The sequence below is a fragment of the Cololabis saira genome, chromosome 4 (assembly GCF_033807715.1).
Source record: "Cololabis saira isolate AMF1-May2022 chromosome 4, fColSai1.1, whole genome shotgun sequence".
NCBI classification, from domain to species: Eukaryota; Metazoa; Chordata; class Actinopteri; order Beloniformes; family Belonidae; genus Cololabis; species Cololabis saira.
Window position 1 is genome coordinate 41957013 of NC_084590.1, and position 12377 is coordinate 41969389.

The following is a 12377-nucleotide window of genomic DNA, read 5'->3' on the forward strand; positions in this document are numbered from 1 at the left end:
CCTCATACTGCTGCACCTTTTGCTTTTTTTTAAATTGTATATATGTTAATAAGAGCCGTCATTTGTCTATTTACTGTACAGTGAGCCGAGTCAAATTCCATGTCTTGTTTGACCTGACTTGGCAAAATAAACATGATTCTGATTCTCATGTTTGCAGCACATGAGCTGATGTGTTGTTGGAGCAAGTTATAGAAGTCAATATAAAATAAAACTACCGTATTTTCTGGACTATAAGCCGCACCTGCATATAAGCTGCATCCACTCAATTTTTAAAAAATAATTAAAAAAAAGATATAGATATGGATAGATATGGATGCATACAAGCCGCATCCGCTCTATTTAAAAAAAAAAAGATATGCAAGCCACAGATATTTATGTTGTTAGATTAGATATTACTACATGTACAGAAGGATTTTGAACTGTAAATGATGTACATGTTTGTACCTATTCCTTTCCTAACAGTGTCTTTTAACACGGCAGCAACTATCTATTTATCTGTTTGAAATCTATCTGCTAAAGAAGAAGTAGCGTATTCTTCTTTGCATTTATTTTGTCTTAGTTTTGATTCTAATTCTGGTTAGAGCGCCCCGAGCGGTGAAAGAAAAATCCACAGAATAGCTGCACCTTTGTATAAACTGCATGGTTAAAAACCTATGAAAAAAGTAGCGGCTTATAGTCCAGAAAAAACTGTATATTTTACCGTCAAGCATAGAAAGAAATGTTGTGACAAATAAAACGACATTCAACGCCCTGATCATCCACCGACTCCAGCCGTTCAGAAGAAGACAAGTGTCTGTGTGGAAACAACTCCCCCGTGGTGCATCAAGCCCAGAGATGAAGGCATGCCGTTGTCACGGTGACGGAAACAAGAAATACCAAACAGAAAAGTAAACATAATGTCAGATTGGTTCTCGCGATCCGTTATAATAACAGACTTCCCAGGTTGCTGACGGTGTTTACTCTGAGAGCGGCGGGCGCTGGATAAGCTGCCGTGCCTGGTACCTCACTCGGAGGGCGGTAGGTTTACCTCCGACGGGCGCGTCCCGGTTATCAGCTCTCTGTGTTTGTGTGTGAAGGTGCTCTGTGGCTAAAACATCTCTCCCTGCTGTGCTCTGTGGAGGGGGGATCTAGTACCTGGATGGGCGTTAATCACTTTGAAAGATGGAGGGACGGGCCGGGGAATGGGGCCTCGGGGTCCAGGGGGGGCCGGGGGAGGGATGAGGGGGAGGCTGGGGGGAAGCCTGGCGGGGGGGTTGTGATGTGTTAATAAATAAAAGGCAGTTGTGTACGATGTTGACAGCCGGGTGGTCTGGTCCTCGTCATAACCCTCCACGACTACTCCTTACATTCCAGCGTCCGGGGGCTTCTCCCCCGACGGTGAGCACAGAGCTCGCTCTCACGCTCACGCTCAGTTCAGGGCTCAGTTCAGGGCTCAGTTCAGGGCTCGGATGGGGGGGGGGTGGCCTTGGTCGGGCCTCTCCCGCCGCACAAAGCAAGGACACCCTGCAGATACTGTACATCTGGTAAGAAGCCTTCGCCGCTTCAAACACGACCTGGAAACATTCCAGCGCTGCACAACAAAGTGGAACTCCTGGAGGCTCCGCCCTCAGTACCATAAGCTCCTGGAGGCTCCGCCCCTGATACAGTGAACACCTGGAGGCTCCGCCCTCGCTACAGTAAAGTAGGGCTCCTGGAGTAGGGCTGGGTATCAATTCAAATGTCAGGAATCGATTCGATTCCGATTCTTAAGATTCAGAATTGATAATCACGATTTGATTCGATCCGATATTGATTTGGCTTAGTGTTATTTAAAATGTTTTTTGAGCTGTTGCCTGAATTATATGACTGTAAAATAACTAGTAAAATAATAATTTCACAATAATTATTGTGAAATAACTAAGAAATAAATAACTCAAACAGGCCTTTCAATATCCATTTAAAGTGCAAGAAAAGAAAGAAACAGTTCATGCAGTAAACAAATCATTTTAGCTTATCTAATTTATTCTGTCACCACGCACACATATTGCCATGAAGCACCTGGCATTTTTCAGAAGTGTCATGACAAACTGTGTCCGACTACTGGGATTAAAGTTCACCTGGGGAAAATGATGACATTTTTTATTTTTTTTTAATTAAAAAAAAAAAATCGATCTTTAGACAATCAATTTTTAGGAATTAATATGAGAATCGATTTAGAATCGGAAAATCGATTTTTTCAACACAGGCCTAACCTGGAGGCTCCGCCCTCGGTATGATAAACACCTGGAGGCTCCGCCCTCGGTACCGTAGACGTCCTCAGCGCTCTCCAGGTCTGCACGACTGACACAAGCTCAGCTCACAGACTTTGACTCACATCCTGTTTCCATTTTAGTTGGTAAAGTGAAAACATCTGAAAGATCTGTTTTTGTTGATCTGACAGAGGAAACAAATTTGAAGAAGCAGCCTGAGAAAACATACAAGCGGCTTCTCTCTCTGTTTTGACATTTTGTGTTCAAGTCTTTTTTATTTTCTTCCCACAAATGAGTCCTGATGGTTAGTTTGTTTTTAAATGTCAGCTGGTTTTAAGCGGGTGGAGTCTCCACCTCCGCACACCAGTTCCAACTCTTTTGAAGGAGGTTGAGTCGGTTAAGACGTGAAACCGGGTCGAGATTAAAATTAAATGTTTCATAAATCAGCCAAAAACTTTCCAGCTTAAATGTGAAGAACAAATCCCCACGTACCCGGCTGAGTGGTGAGGACGCCGCTGGCCTGCGCCGACCCGATCCCGTTGTCCAGCAGACACTGATACACGCCGCCATCCTGTGACGTCACGCCCGTGACGACGAGCGAGGACCCGGAGGCCTGGAAGCGGTGCGAGGAGGGAAGGGGCTCGGCGTTGAGCAGCCAGGTGACGTTGGGCGCCGGGTTCCCCAGCCACACGCAGGTGAAGCGGGCGGACGAGCCGGAGGTCACGCGCTGGTCGCTGGGGCCCTCGGTGATGAGGACAGGCTCTGAGGAGGAGAGGGAGACGTCAGCCTCGCCATCCGCCGCCAACCAGCGCCGCCAACAGAGGTGTCTTCAGTATTCACATTCATTACTCAGGTAGAAGTATAGATACTAGAGTTTAAAAATACTCCTGTAGAAGTTGAAGTATCAACTCAAGTTTTTTACTGCAGTAAAAGTATAAAAGTACTGGTTTCAAAACTACTTAAAGTATAAAAGTAAAAGTAATGTAAGGGGGAAAAAAGCCATTAAGGACAAAAGCCATTGAAAATGAATGCATCTTAGTATAATGTAAATATATTAAAGAAGCATATATGTGTACTATTGAGCATTAACATGTGTTTCAGAGAGCAGCAGATATGATGACTAGTTGCCTATAAGTATTGTAATGGTGCAAAAAGTCAAACTTCAGAGGCATGTTATCATTTATCCTAACCTTTATTGGAATGTACATCCAAGTTTAGTTGCAGGAATCTGAGGGAACGGATGTAAGAACAAAACTGGACAAGAACATCTGAAACAACCACAACCAAATTCACTCTATCCGGATGGAGCAATTTAACTGGATAGTTTTTGTTTAAAGGCCGAAATGAAATAGAGTAACGAGGCTGTTTTTAAAATGTAAGGAGTAAAAAGTACAGATAATTGTGTGAAAATGTAAGGAGTAAAAGTAAAAAGTCGTCTGAAAAATAATTACTCCAGTGAAGTATAGATAACCAAAATTTCTACTTAAAGCGACACTACGTAACTTTTCCACCTTAATATCATATTTCATCATCATCATTGTGATGGTACATCAACTTCCAACAGGTTTAATGAACCTCTGTCATGGTCTGAGGGGTCTGTATCACCTTCACTGGCACTATGTAACTTTGAGGAGCATGGTAGGAACCCTGCCACACTAAAAAACTACAAATCTTTACGACTTTGACTGCTTTACGGCATACGTCACTTCCCCCTCCTTCCCGATTCGCAGTCGAGACGAAAATGGGCGGGGCGTGGAGCTCAGAGCTCAGCAGAACCTGTTGCTGCGTTGCGGCTGCAGCAGCTCCACATAACAGACGTGGGGAAAAGATCCTAATGGTTTAACTTTTCAACGGTTTCCTGCTTGGAGGCAGAACCACGGAGACCAAGTATCTGAGATAACAGAGTAAAAGAGTGAAAGAGCCGTCGGCTCGCTTTGGATCGCGGCTGTAACGACCAAACACCGGCTTCCACACAGTAAAGCCTGAATTATGGTGCTGCGTTAAATCGACGCACACCTACGGCGTAGGGTACGTGGCGACGCGCACGTACGGTGCGTGTCGCCGCGTACCCTACGCCGTAGGTGTGCGTCGATTCAACGCAGAACCATAAACAGCCTTAAACCACAAACACTCACACAGACCGGGTCGGATCAAAACACGGGTTTTATTCCCCACTTCGCCAGCTAAACGCAGTTGCTGGCCAGCTCTCTGCGGTGCAATTAACCCCAATCTTCAGATAAAACTAGTTTGTTGAGGAAAAAATATTAACTCTTATTTGTAGCTGCAGAGGAAAAAATAATCTCACGAGGAAAACAAAAATAATCACGCCTCGGAGTCGGAGCCTCTTCACCATAATAGAGCGGTGAAAAAAAAGAAAAGAGAAGTAAGAGGGATACAAAACATGTACTGTATGTTGTACTATTATACACATTTATTGAAACACATGGGTCTTCAGTAGGGATTTATATGGATCCAGACCGTTAATAATCATTATTTTCTCCATATACTGCTCCCTGGCTTCCTTGTTTAAGGTATCTGGTAAATTCCAGTTCCTTTCCAGCAGTTTAACATCTTTTTTTTTGCGTTCCTTCTGTTCACTGGGTGAAACAGAAAAGTCCGCCCCGTCTTCTATCAAAACAAATGCAGCGACGGGACAGGAGTTTTCTGGCAGTACGCGCTGGTGCTCATGGGAAATGTAGTGTTCTTTCTGGTAAAGCACTACCGCTTTTGTCCAGAAGATGCCGCCAAACTCAGAAAAGCTGAAAGTTACGTTGTGCTGCTTTAAGTAAGGTAACGAAGTATTTGTACTTCGTTACTTGACACCTCTGGCCGCGAACCGGCGCCGCTGACGGGCGTGTTGCTCACCGAGGACGTCCACGGTGTAGTCGGCGCTGGCGACGAGCCCTCGCTCCGTCTCCACGGCGCAGGCGTAGCGCCCTGTGTCGCCCCTCCCCAGCCTCGGGAAGACCAGGTTGTTGTGCCGCCGCCGGTGAGAAGGTTCGAGCATGAGCTCCCTCCCGTTCTTGAGCCAGCTCGCCGCTGCGGCGCCTCCGGAGACGACGCACTCCAGCGTCAGTGGCTGCAACCGCCGCGGCGACAACGCCACGGGGCCGCTGGGGTAAAGTATCCGCGCCGGGGCGGAAACGTTTGAATCTGAAACAAGGCAGGGCAAGTTTATTTGTATAGCACAATTCAACACAAGGTAATTCAAAGTGCTTTACATCAACATTAAAAGTGGCAAGACACAATTGAACAGTAAATAACAAATAAATGAAATTATATGATAAGAAAAGAGGTAAAATAATTTTAAAAAAAGTTGTTAAAAAGTAAGGCCAGTACAGCAAGTACACATCTCACATTCTTAAAATGGCAAGAATTACGTTTCTATACGGTCAAGACGTACAAAGACCGGGTCAAATACAGTATTACAAAAGTAATCTGTAACAATTCATACGGTGAATTAAACCAATTTAACAATTCTATGCCACAATGCCTGTTTCCAGGTCCTATTTCACACAACTGACGAGAATTATGTTTCTATACGGTCAAAACGTACAAAGGCCGGGTCAAATACAGTATTACAAAAGTAATCTGTGCTGATTCGTGCGGTGAATCAAACCAATTTGACAACTCTACGTCACAATACCTGCATTCAGGGCTTATCCATAACTTTGCACGGTTTTCAAAAATCATAAGTATTTAATTAAAGAGTACGCTTAAATAGCAAATCAAATGATAAGAAAAGAGGTAAAATAATCAAAAGCACAAGTTTTCAGTAAATCGGAAACAGGAACAGACAGGACGGTTTGACGAGGAGATGACAAACATGGACCCTCACGGCTCCAACCGGGTCCCACTCACGTCTGACGGACAGCTTGGTGCCGTGGGACTGGACCACGGTTTCCCCGGTAACGGGGTTGATGGCTCCACACTTGTACATGCCCTGGTGCCGGGCCAAGGCGGAGAGGATCTGCAGGTTTCCGGAGGGAAGGACCAGGTAGTCGTCTAGCAGACGGAGGAACGTGGAAGGACATAGAGGACCCAACGTTACAACCACCAGGAAACAATCTGGAAATTCAACTCAAATGTTGTCCATCGTTACGAAGCCTTGCAAGTAGTGTTGTTTTTGTCCGCCTGTTTCAATTTTAATTTTAGTCCTGTCTTTGGGTCAAGCTATCATTTTAGTTTGTATTAGTTTTAGTCACGTTCGTTCTCCTTTTAATCGTGTCAAGTTTCAGTCGACTAAAAGTCTGAGCATTTTAGTCTTATTTTAGTCAGAATTGTCCATTTTAGTCTAGTTTTAGTCAAAGATTGTATTCAGCCAAACCCATTTTACAATTCAAACCAGGTTTTCTTATTATTATATTATTGTTACCTTATAGACTCAAGAATACATTTATTCCAGATACAGAAGACTCATGACTAATTTGAGTTTACAACATATTTATTTTTCCGCATTTCTCCCCATCTTTTCCTTTTTCAACGACACATTGGGTTTTCTTTTCCACGTCTATGTAGAAAAGTGTATCCAAAGATGGTTCTTCTTCTTCTCCAGCCGCAGAGCAGATCTCCTCGTTTTTCTCTATTTAACTTTGTTTTTAATTGACGTGAACCTAGAGCTCTGCGTTAACGGCATCAGCCTCTAACTCTGCAGCTGCATCTTCTGGATCTGATTCCCCGCTGCAGCGACTGGGATTGAGGACTAACGTCACCCAGAACTAAACCAGAGAAACTACTGAAAACATGGACATTAAGGATCTTTGTTAAAACATTTCGTTTCGTTTTGGTCAGCGAAAATGAAGACACGTTTTAGCAGAGTTTTTATTTCATAATCTACATTTTAGTCTTGTTTCTATTCCTCTACGATATTGCAACCACCCGGCTTCGATTTAACATCAATTTAATTATCGTTATCGTCACATAACCAGCATTTTCGTTGCGTCTCGTCTCGTTTTCCGACGAAAGCAACTTTACTTGCAAGACACGTTACTGCATTTCACCTGGAATAGGACAGATTTATGAGACGGACGTACCTGTGGAGACGTCTATCCAGTCACCTCGTACTCTCAGCCTGGGACGAGCGGGGGGGACGCTGCGCGGCAGAGGACACTCGATACGCGCCGTGCCGCCTTCCTGCACCGATAAAAACCGCCGCTGGCCGTCTTCGTACGCCCATATTTCTGCACAGACAGAGACGAGAGAATCTGTTGGTTTGGTTCAATATCTGAGCGGAGCAGCAGCGAAACAGCAGTGGAGCAGCAGCGGAGCAGCAGCGGAGCAGCAGCGGAGCGACCGTGCGTCCGGGCCGCTGGTATGGGATCGCTGGGCTTGTTTATTGTTGCGGAGAGCAGCTCCAGATCCGGGTCGACCTCTGGACGCCGCGTCGGAGCGCGAGCAGCATCCCGGCAGGAACACAACACACTCACACACAGGAAAGGCCCGAGCTCATTAAGGAGACCCGTGGAGAGGCATCTGGACGGCTGCCCGAGCAGAACCTCCGACTGCTTCCTTCCCCCCCCGCCGCCCGGCGGCCTGCGGCCGGGGACAGGCCCTCTTTGTGTGCGCTTACACTCGCTAAACGGCCTTCCCCTTCTCCAGACCGCTTCCTCCCTTTCTTCAGCGCTCTTTGAAGCCAACACGAGCGTATCCGTACCTGCTACGGCCACGCGGGCCAGGCGGCTGGCCGCGGCCGGCCCGTGCTCCAAGCGTGCCACGCACTGGTAGGTGCCGGCGTGGCCCGGCGTCAGGGACGAGATGGTGAGGGATCCCTGGAGGAACTCCAGCCCCGGCAAGGTGCCTTGCTCCAGGGGACGACCCTGGAAACGCCAGGAGACGACGGCCGACGGAGGGCTGGCCAGGCACTGCAGACGGGCCGCAGAACCTCGACTCTGGACCAGGTCGGCCGGCTCAGAGCGGAAGGAGGGGTACTGAGCTGAAGAGAAGACAAGAGAACACGTGGATGGTTGGAGAAATTAGATACATTTCCATTCAACCAGAGCAAACCCATCCATGACCTGCAGAAACCATTTGTCATAAATAGAACAAAAAAATGTGTTTCAACGAGGGCTGGGGATCAATTCAAATGATCGGAATCGATTTCGATTCCGATTCTTAAGATTCAGAATCGATTATCAAGATTTGATTCGATCCGATTCCGATATTGATTTGGGTTAGTGTTATTAAAACTGTTTTTTGAGCTGTTGCATGAATTATATGACTGTAGTTATGCAAAATATTACTACTAGTATTATATTGAGATTAAACAGCAAGTATTGCAGCTAATGATGCTGTAAGGACCAATCAGCTCCAGAATGCTGATAGAACTGAAACAGAAACATCATGTGGGTCAGAATTACCAAACAGATCCAGGGAGGAAACAGAGACGGATGAAATCGGTTTTATTTTTTCCCACATTCCGTTTTTATTTGTTCCATTTTCGGTATATTTTGGTTTTTCATTTTTGAGCATTTGGTTTTCAGCATTTTTTGCAAATGTAACCCCAAGACACTATATAAAGTAATGAAATATAGACAATCTATGCAATTATAACTGAACACTTTAATGTTTTCATACCTTTAAACATATTTAAAGGCAAAAACATGGCAGCAGTTATTCTTGTGTCCAACAAAACATTCCTTTTTTGGGGATAAACAAAGAAATAACCAAAAGTTGTAATGTAATGATGAAAAAAAAAAAAATACATAAATAAAAGAAAAAAAAAGAAAAAAAAAATTAAAAAAAAATCGATCCTTAGACATATGAATCGATTTTTAGGAATTAATATGAGAATCGATTTAGAATTGGGAAATCGATTTTTTCAACAAACGCCTAGTCTCAACATCCCAATAATTCACTTCCCATGCAGCTGAAAGCCAAAGGGAAGCTGAAAATCATAAGTCTGATTCATGTCATGATCATATTCACCCTCATTTCTACTCTTCTTATCCCTACGACAGCTTTTTAAACTAATGGAATTAATATCTCCACGAATATTTCCTCTAATTCCTGGAAAAAGATGCGGTTGTTTCTCTGCACATCCTCATCCGAGCTTGAAAGCGGACCCCTGTCCGACTCTGCCACCTGCGCCGGATCAGCACAACGTTGTAAAAACTCTGGTTGCTGTGCGGTGTAGCAGCCTAGCAGAGACGCTGCGGCTGCCGGCGAGCTGCAGGGCCTGTGATTACGGCCTCCGACGGCATTACAACTGAGATGATGACATTTATTGCAGACGTCCTGAAAGCAGAACCAGATACCGCTGAGATAAAGTTGCGGTTCTTGGACGGCGAGTCCCCGCAGCTATCCCGATGTTAACGACACGTTTCATCGGCTGTGACAGTTATTATTACATAACTGAATAAAACTCCACTCTGCCTTCGGTTAAAAGAAAAAAAAAAGGTTATAATAGACTCTATTTCTGCCGATGGCGACGACCGATTTAGAAAAATGTTATGTTACAACCCCGGCTTGGCAACAGACAGGCGGCGTTCTCATTCGACGGCGGCTGCGGACGTGACCTGCGGCGAGAGTAAATATAAAATATACAAGACAACAGCTTCTACCGGCTGTTTGCAGAGACGTGATGAAGCATTAATTCATGTTCAAACACGGGGAACAGCAGGTCTTTGCAGGGCGATGGTGTTTACAGTGAACCCCCGATGGGGAGGTTTGTTTATCTGGCTGTTGGGGTTTCTAATCCCAGCTCCCGATGTGTATTCACCGACATCTCTGCGGCCCTGAGCCCGGGGAAGCACTTACATGAGCAGCTGATGAGCAGGGCCTGGCTGAGACACAGCACAGTGGACAGGAGGACCCTCAGGCCACCGTCCATGGTGCACTTTGACCCCTGCCAGCGGCCGTGTTGCCAGGTGCAGCACGGACTCGTGTGCTCCCAAAACCTGCAGACAAGGAGGAGACAGACAGAGAGATCAGCAGGGAGGCACGACAGCATCCACGTGAGAAGAGATGCGGATAAACATTGGAAACGAGCTGGAGGAGGATCCCAGCAGGAGGAGAAAACCTGCTAGTTTCCAAATGAATCCTGTACAACAATCCCTCTAATCTCCACGACACATCCTCTTTGCACAGTCCTTGATCTCCACCTCCCACCTTCTCCTCTGACCCCTCTTCGCACCCTCTAAAGTGGCCTCCGCCCCCCGCCGGGCCGCCGGGGTCTCCCGCTAATGAAGTAGCGGCGGGGAGACTGTCGCCTCGCTCCTAATATCGCCCTCTTGTCACACGGCGTTGCCTCCTCAGAGGTGCAGCGTAGCCTGAAGTGCAGACCAGACGCACACAGCGGAACAAGAGAGGAGCTGAGCGGAGAGACAGAAAAGGAGCGGAGGGCACGTAATTAGGAGCATTCCTCTATCCTTTTCAACCCGACCCCCCTGTGAAAGCAGCGCCTCCTCCCCCCTTTTTCCTCGGAGAGTAATCCGGGTAAGCTTTGATCCCAGGTTCCTGGTTGGTAACCGGGCTCGGAGCCCGAGGCCGGGGGGACAATGGCCGTCCAGCTGTGATATTCACTGTGGCGCTTCAGTGGCTCGCAGACACTGGAGGAAGGGCTGGGGGGGGGGGGGGGGGGCAAACAGAAAGCATGTTGCTTGGGTGGGATGGCAGAAGGTGAACAGGTTTCTAACCTTCCTTCTCTGACTTCAATAGTTGTTTCGCTCCTCTCGGGCTGCAGAGAGGCTGCAACTGAACCGTCCTACAGGGCTACAAGTCATTCATCATAGGGCTGGACGATATGGACCAAAAGTCATATCTCGATATTTTCTGAATGGCGATACTCGATATATATTGATATTTTTTCTGTGCCTTAATTGGGGTTTCCCCCAAAGCATTATAGCATAGCATCTCTGTTAGCTTCATTTTTTTTTGAGGCAAACCCTTAAAAAAACAGTCAGTTTTAATACAAAGCCTCGTGCCAAATGTCACACAGGTTCCTTTATTAACAGAGGACTGCACAATATCAAAATGTATAAAACAAATGAAATAAAAATAAACTGCCTGCATATATAGAATAAAAATGCTTCTTGAATAAAATAAAACAAATATCCCTTTCCTGCATAACAATGAAATTAAAATATACTGTACAATTAATACAATGTAGACAGTAACAGGCAGACTTTTCCACTGAGGTTGACAATTGTGCAAATGACAAAACATTTGTGCAAATCTCAAATAAAACATTCAAGTCAATTTGTCACAAAATAAGCTATATCAAAATTGTGCAAAAAAAAAATAAAAAAAATTCAATAATCGATATAAACGATATTGTCTCGTACCATATCGCGTTTGAAAATATATCGATATATATTAAAATCTCGATATATCGCCCAGCCCTAATTCATCAGAATCAGAAAAGAAGTGTATTGCCAAGTAGTTTGTCAGGTTTGTCAGAGGCACCCAGAGGTGCATATGTAGGAGCTTTAACATCCACGTAAATAACAAAAATGTACTATAATGTACATAATCGGACCACAACGCCCAGATGAGATCATTCATGCTGCAGGCGAGCACATAAATGTGACTTTCAATAACTTTTACCATGTCGCTTCATAGCGGGACGTAAAATAAGATGAAAAGAGGAACGCATCGGATGTCCAGCCCCTCATGGGGGTAAAAAGACAACCGAATTTTCAAACTTGCAGGTGGTTTATGCTTCTGTGTTGTAACCAGACCCGGGACCAGGACCGGGTCTTCCTGCCAACTTCCTCGCAGACAGCGGCCGAAAGGAGGCAGCAACCGACGCGTGTTGGACGACGGCTACTTTAACGGAGATCCCAGCAGCACACTGTGCAACAGGTCTCACAATGCAGACGCAGAAAAGACGTCCACAGCTGCATCGTTGCTACGGCAACGATTTGACGCAGCAGCATAAAATGCAAGTCAGTCAGAAAAAACACCAGAAACTGAAGTATTGTTTGGATTTTTCTTTAAAAAAATCCTCACACTGCATCATATTCTGCTGCAAAAGCAAATTAAAACCACATGTGCCGTCCAAACCGAGAAAACCGATCACCACCTGGTTTAACGATGATGCTCATGACTTGAAGTGTCAGAACTGCCCACTTCTTGAGCTGGTTTCACACGTCGGGGCTGCACCCCCTCGCTGCAGCAGCGCCGTCTGCGTATTCAGTCTCGCCCTCTTCA

General features: G+C 45.7%; 1 protein-coding gene across 1 annotated transcript in view; it reads right to left on the minus strand.

Annotated features, from left to right (window-relative positions):
- The window catches only part of cdon (cell adhesion associated, oncogene regulated), a 46074-nt gene that overhangs the window by 27308 nt on the left and 6389 nt on the right, over positions 1-12377 (minus strand). The window contains exons 2-7 of the mRNA XM_061719808.1: positions 9984-10123; positions 7882-8160; positions 7262-7408; positions 6090-6233; positions 5094-5381; positions 2721-2990 (exon numbers count right to left, since the gene is read on the minus strand). Coding sequence (XP_061575792.1) covers positions 2721-2990; positions 5094-5381; positions 6090-6233; positions 7262-7408; positions 7882-8160; positions 9984-10123 — 1268 coding nt within the window. The remainder of the gene's footprint in view (positions 1-2720; positions 2991-5093; positions 5382-6089; positions 6234-7261; positions 7409-7881; positions 8161-9983; positions 10124-12377) is intronic.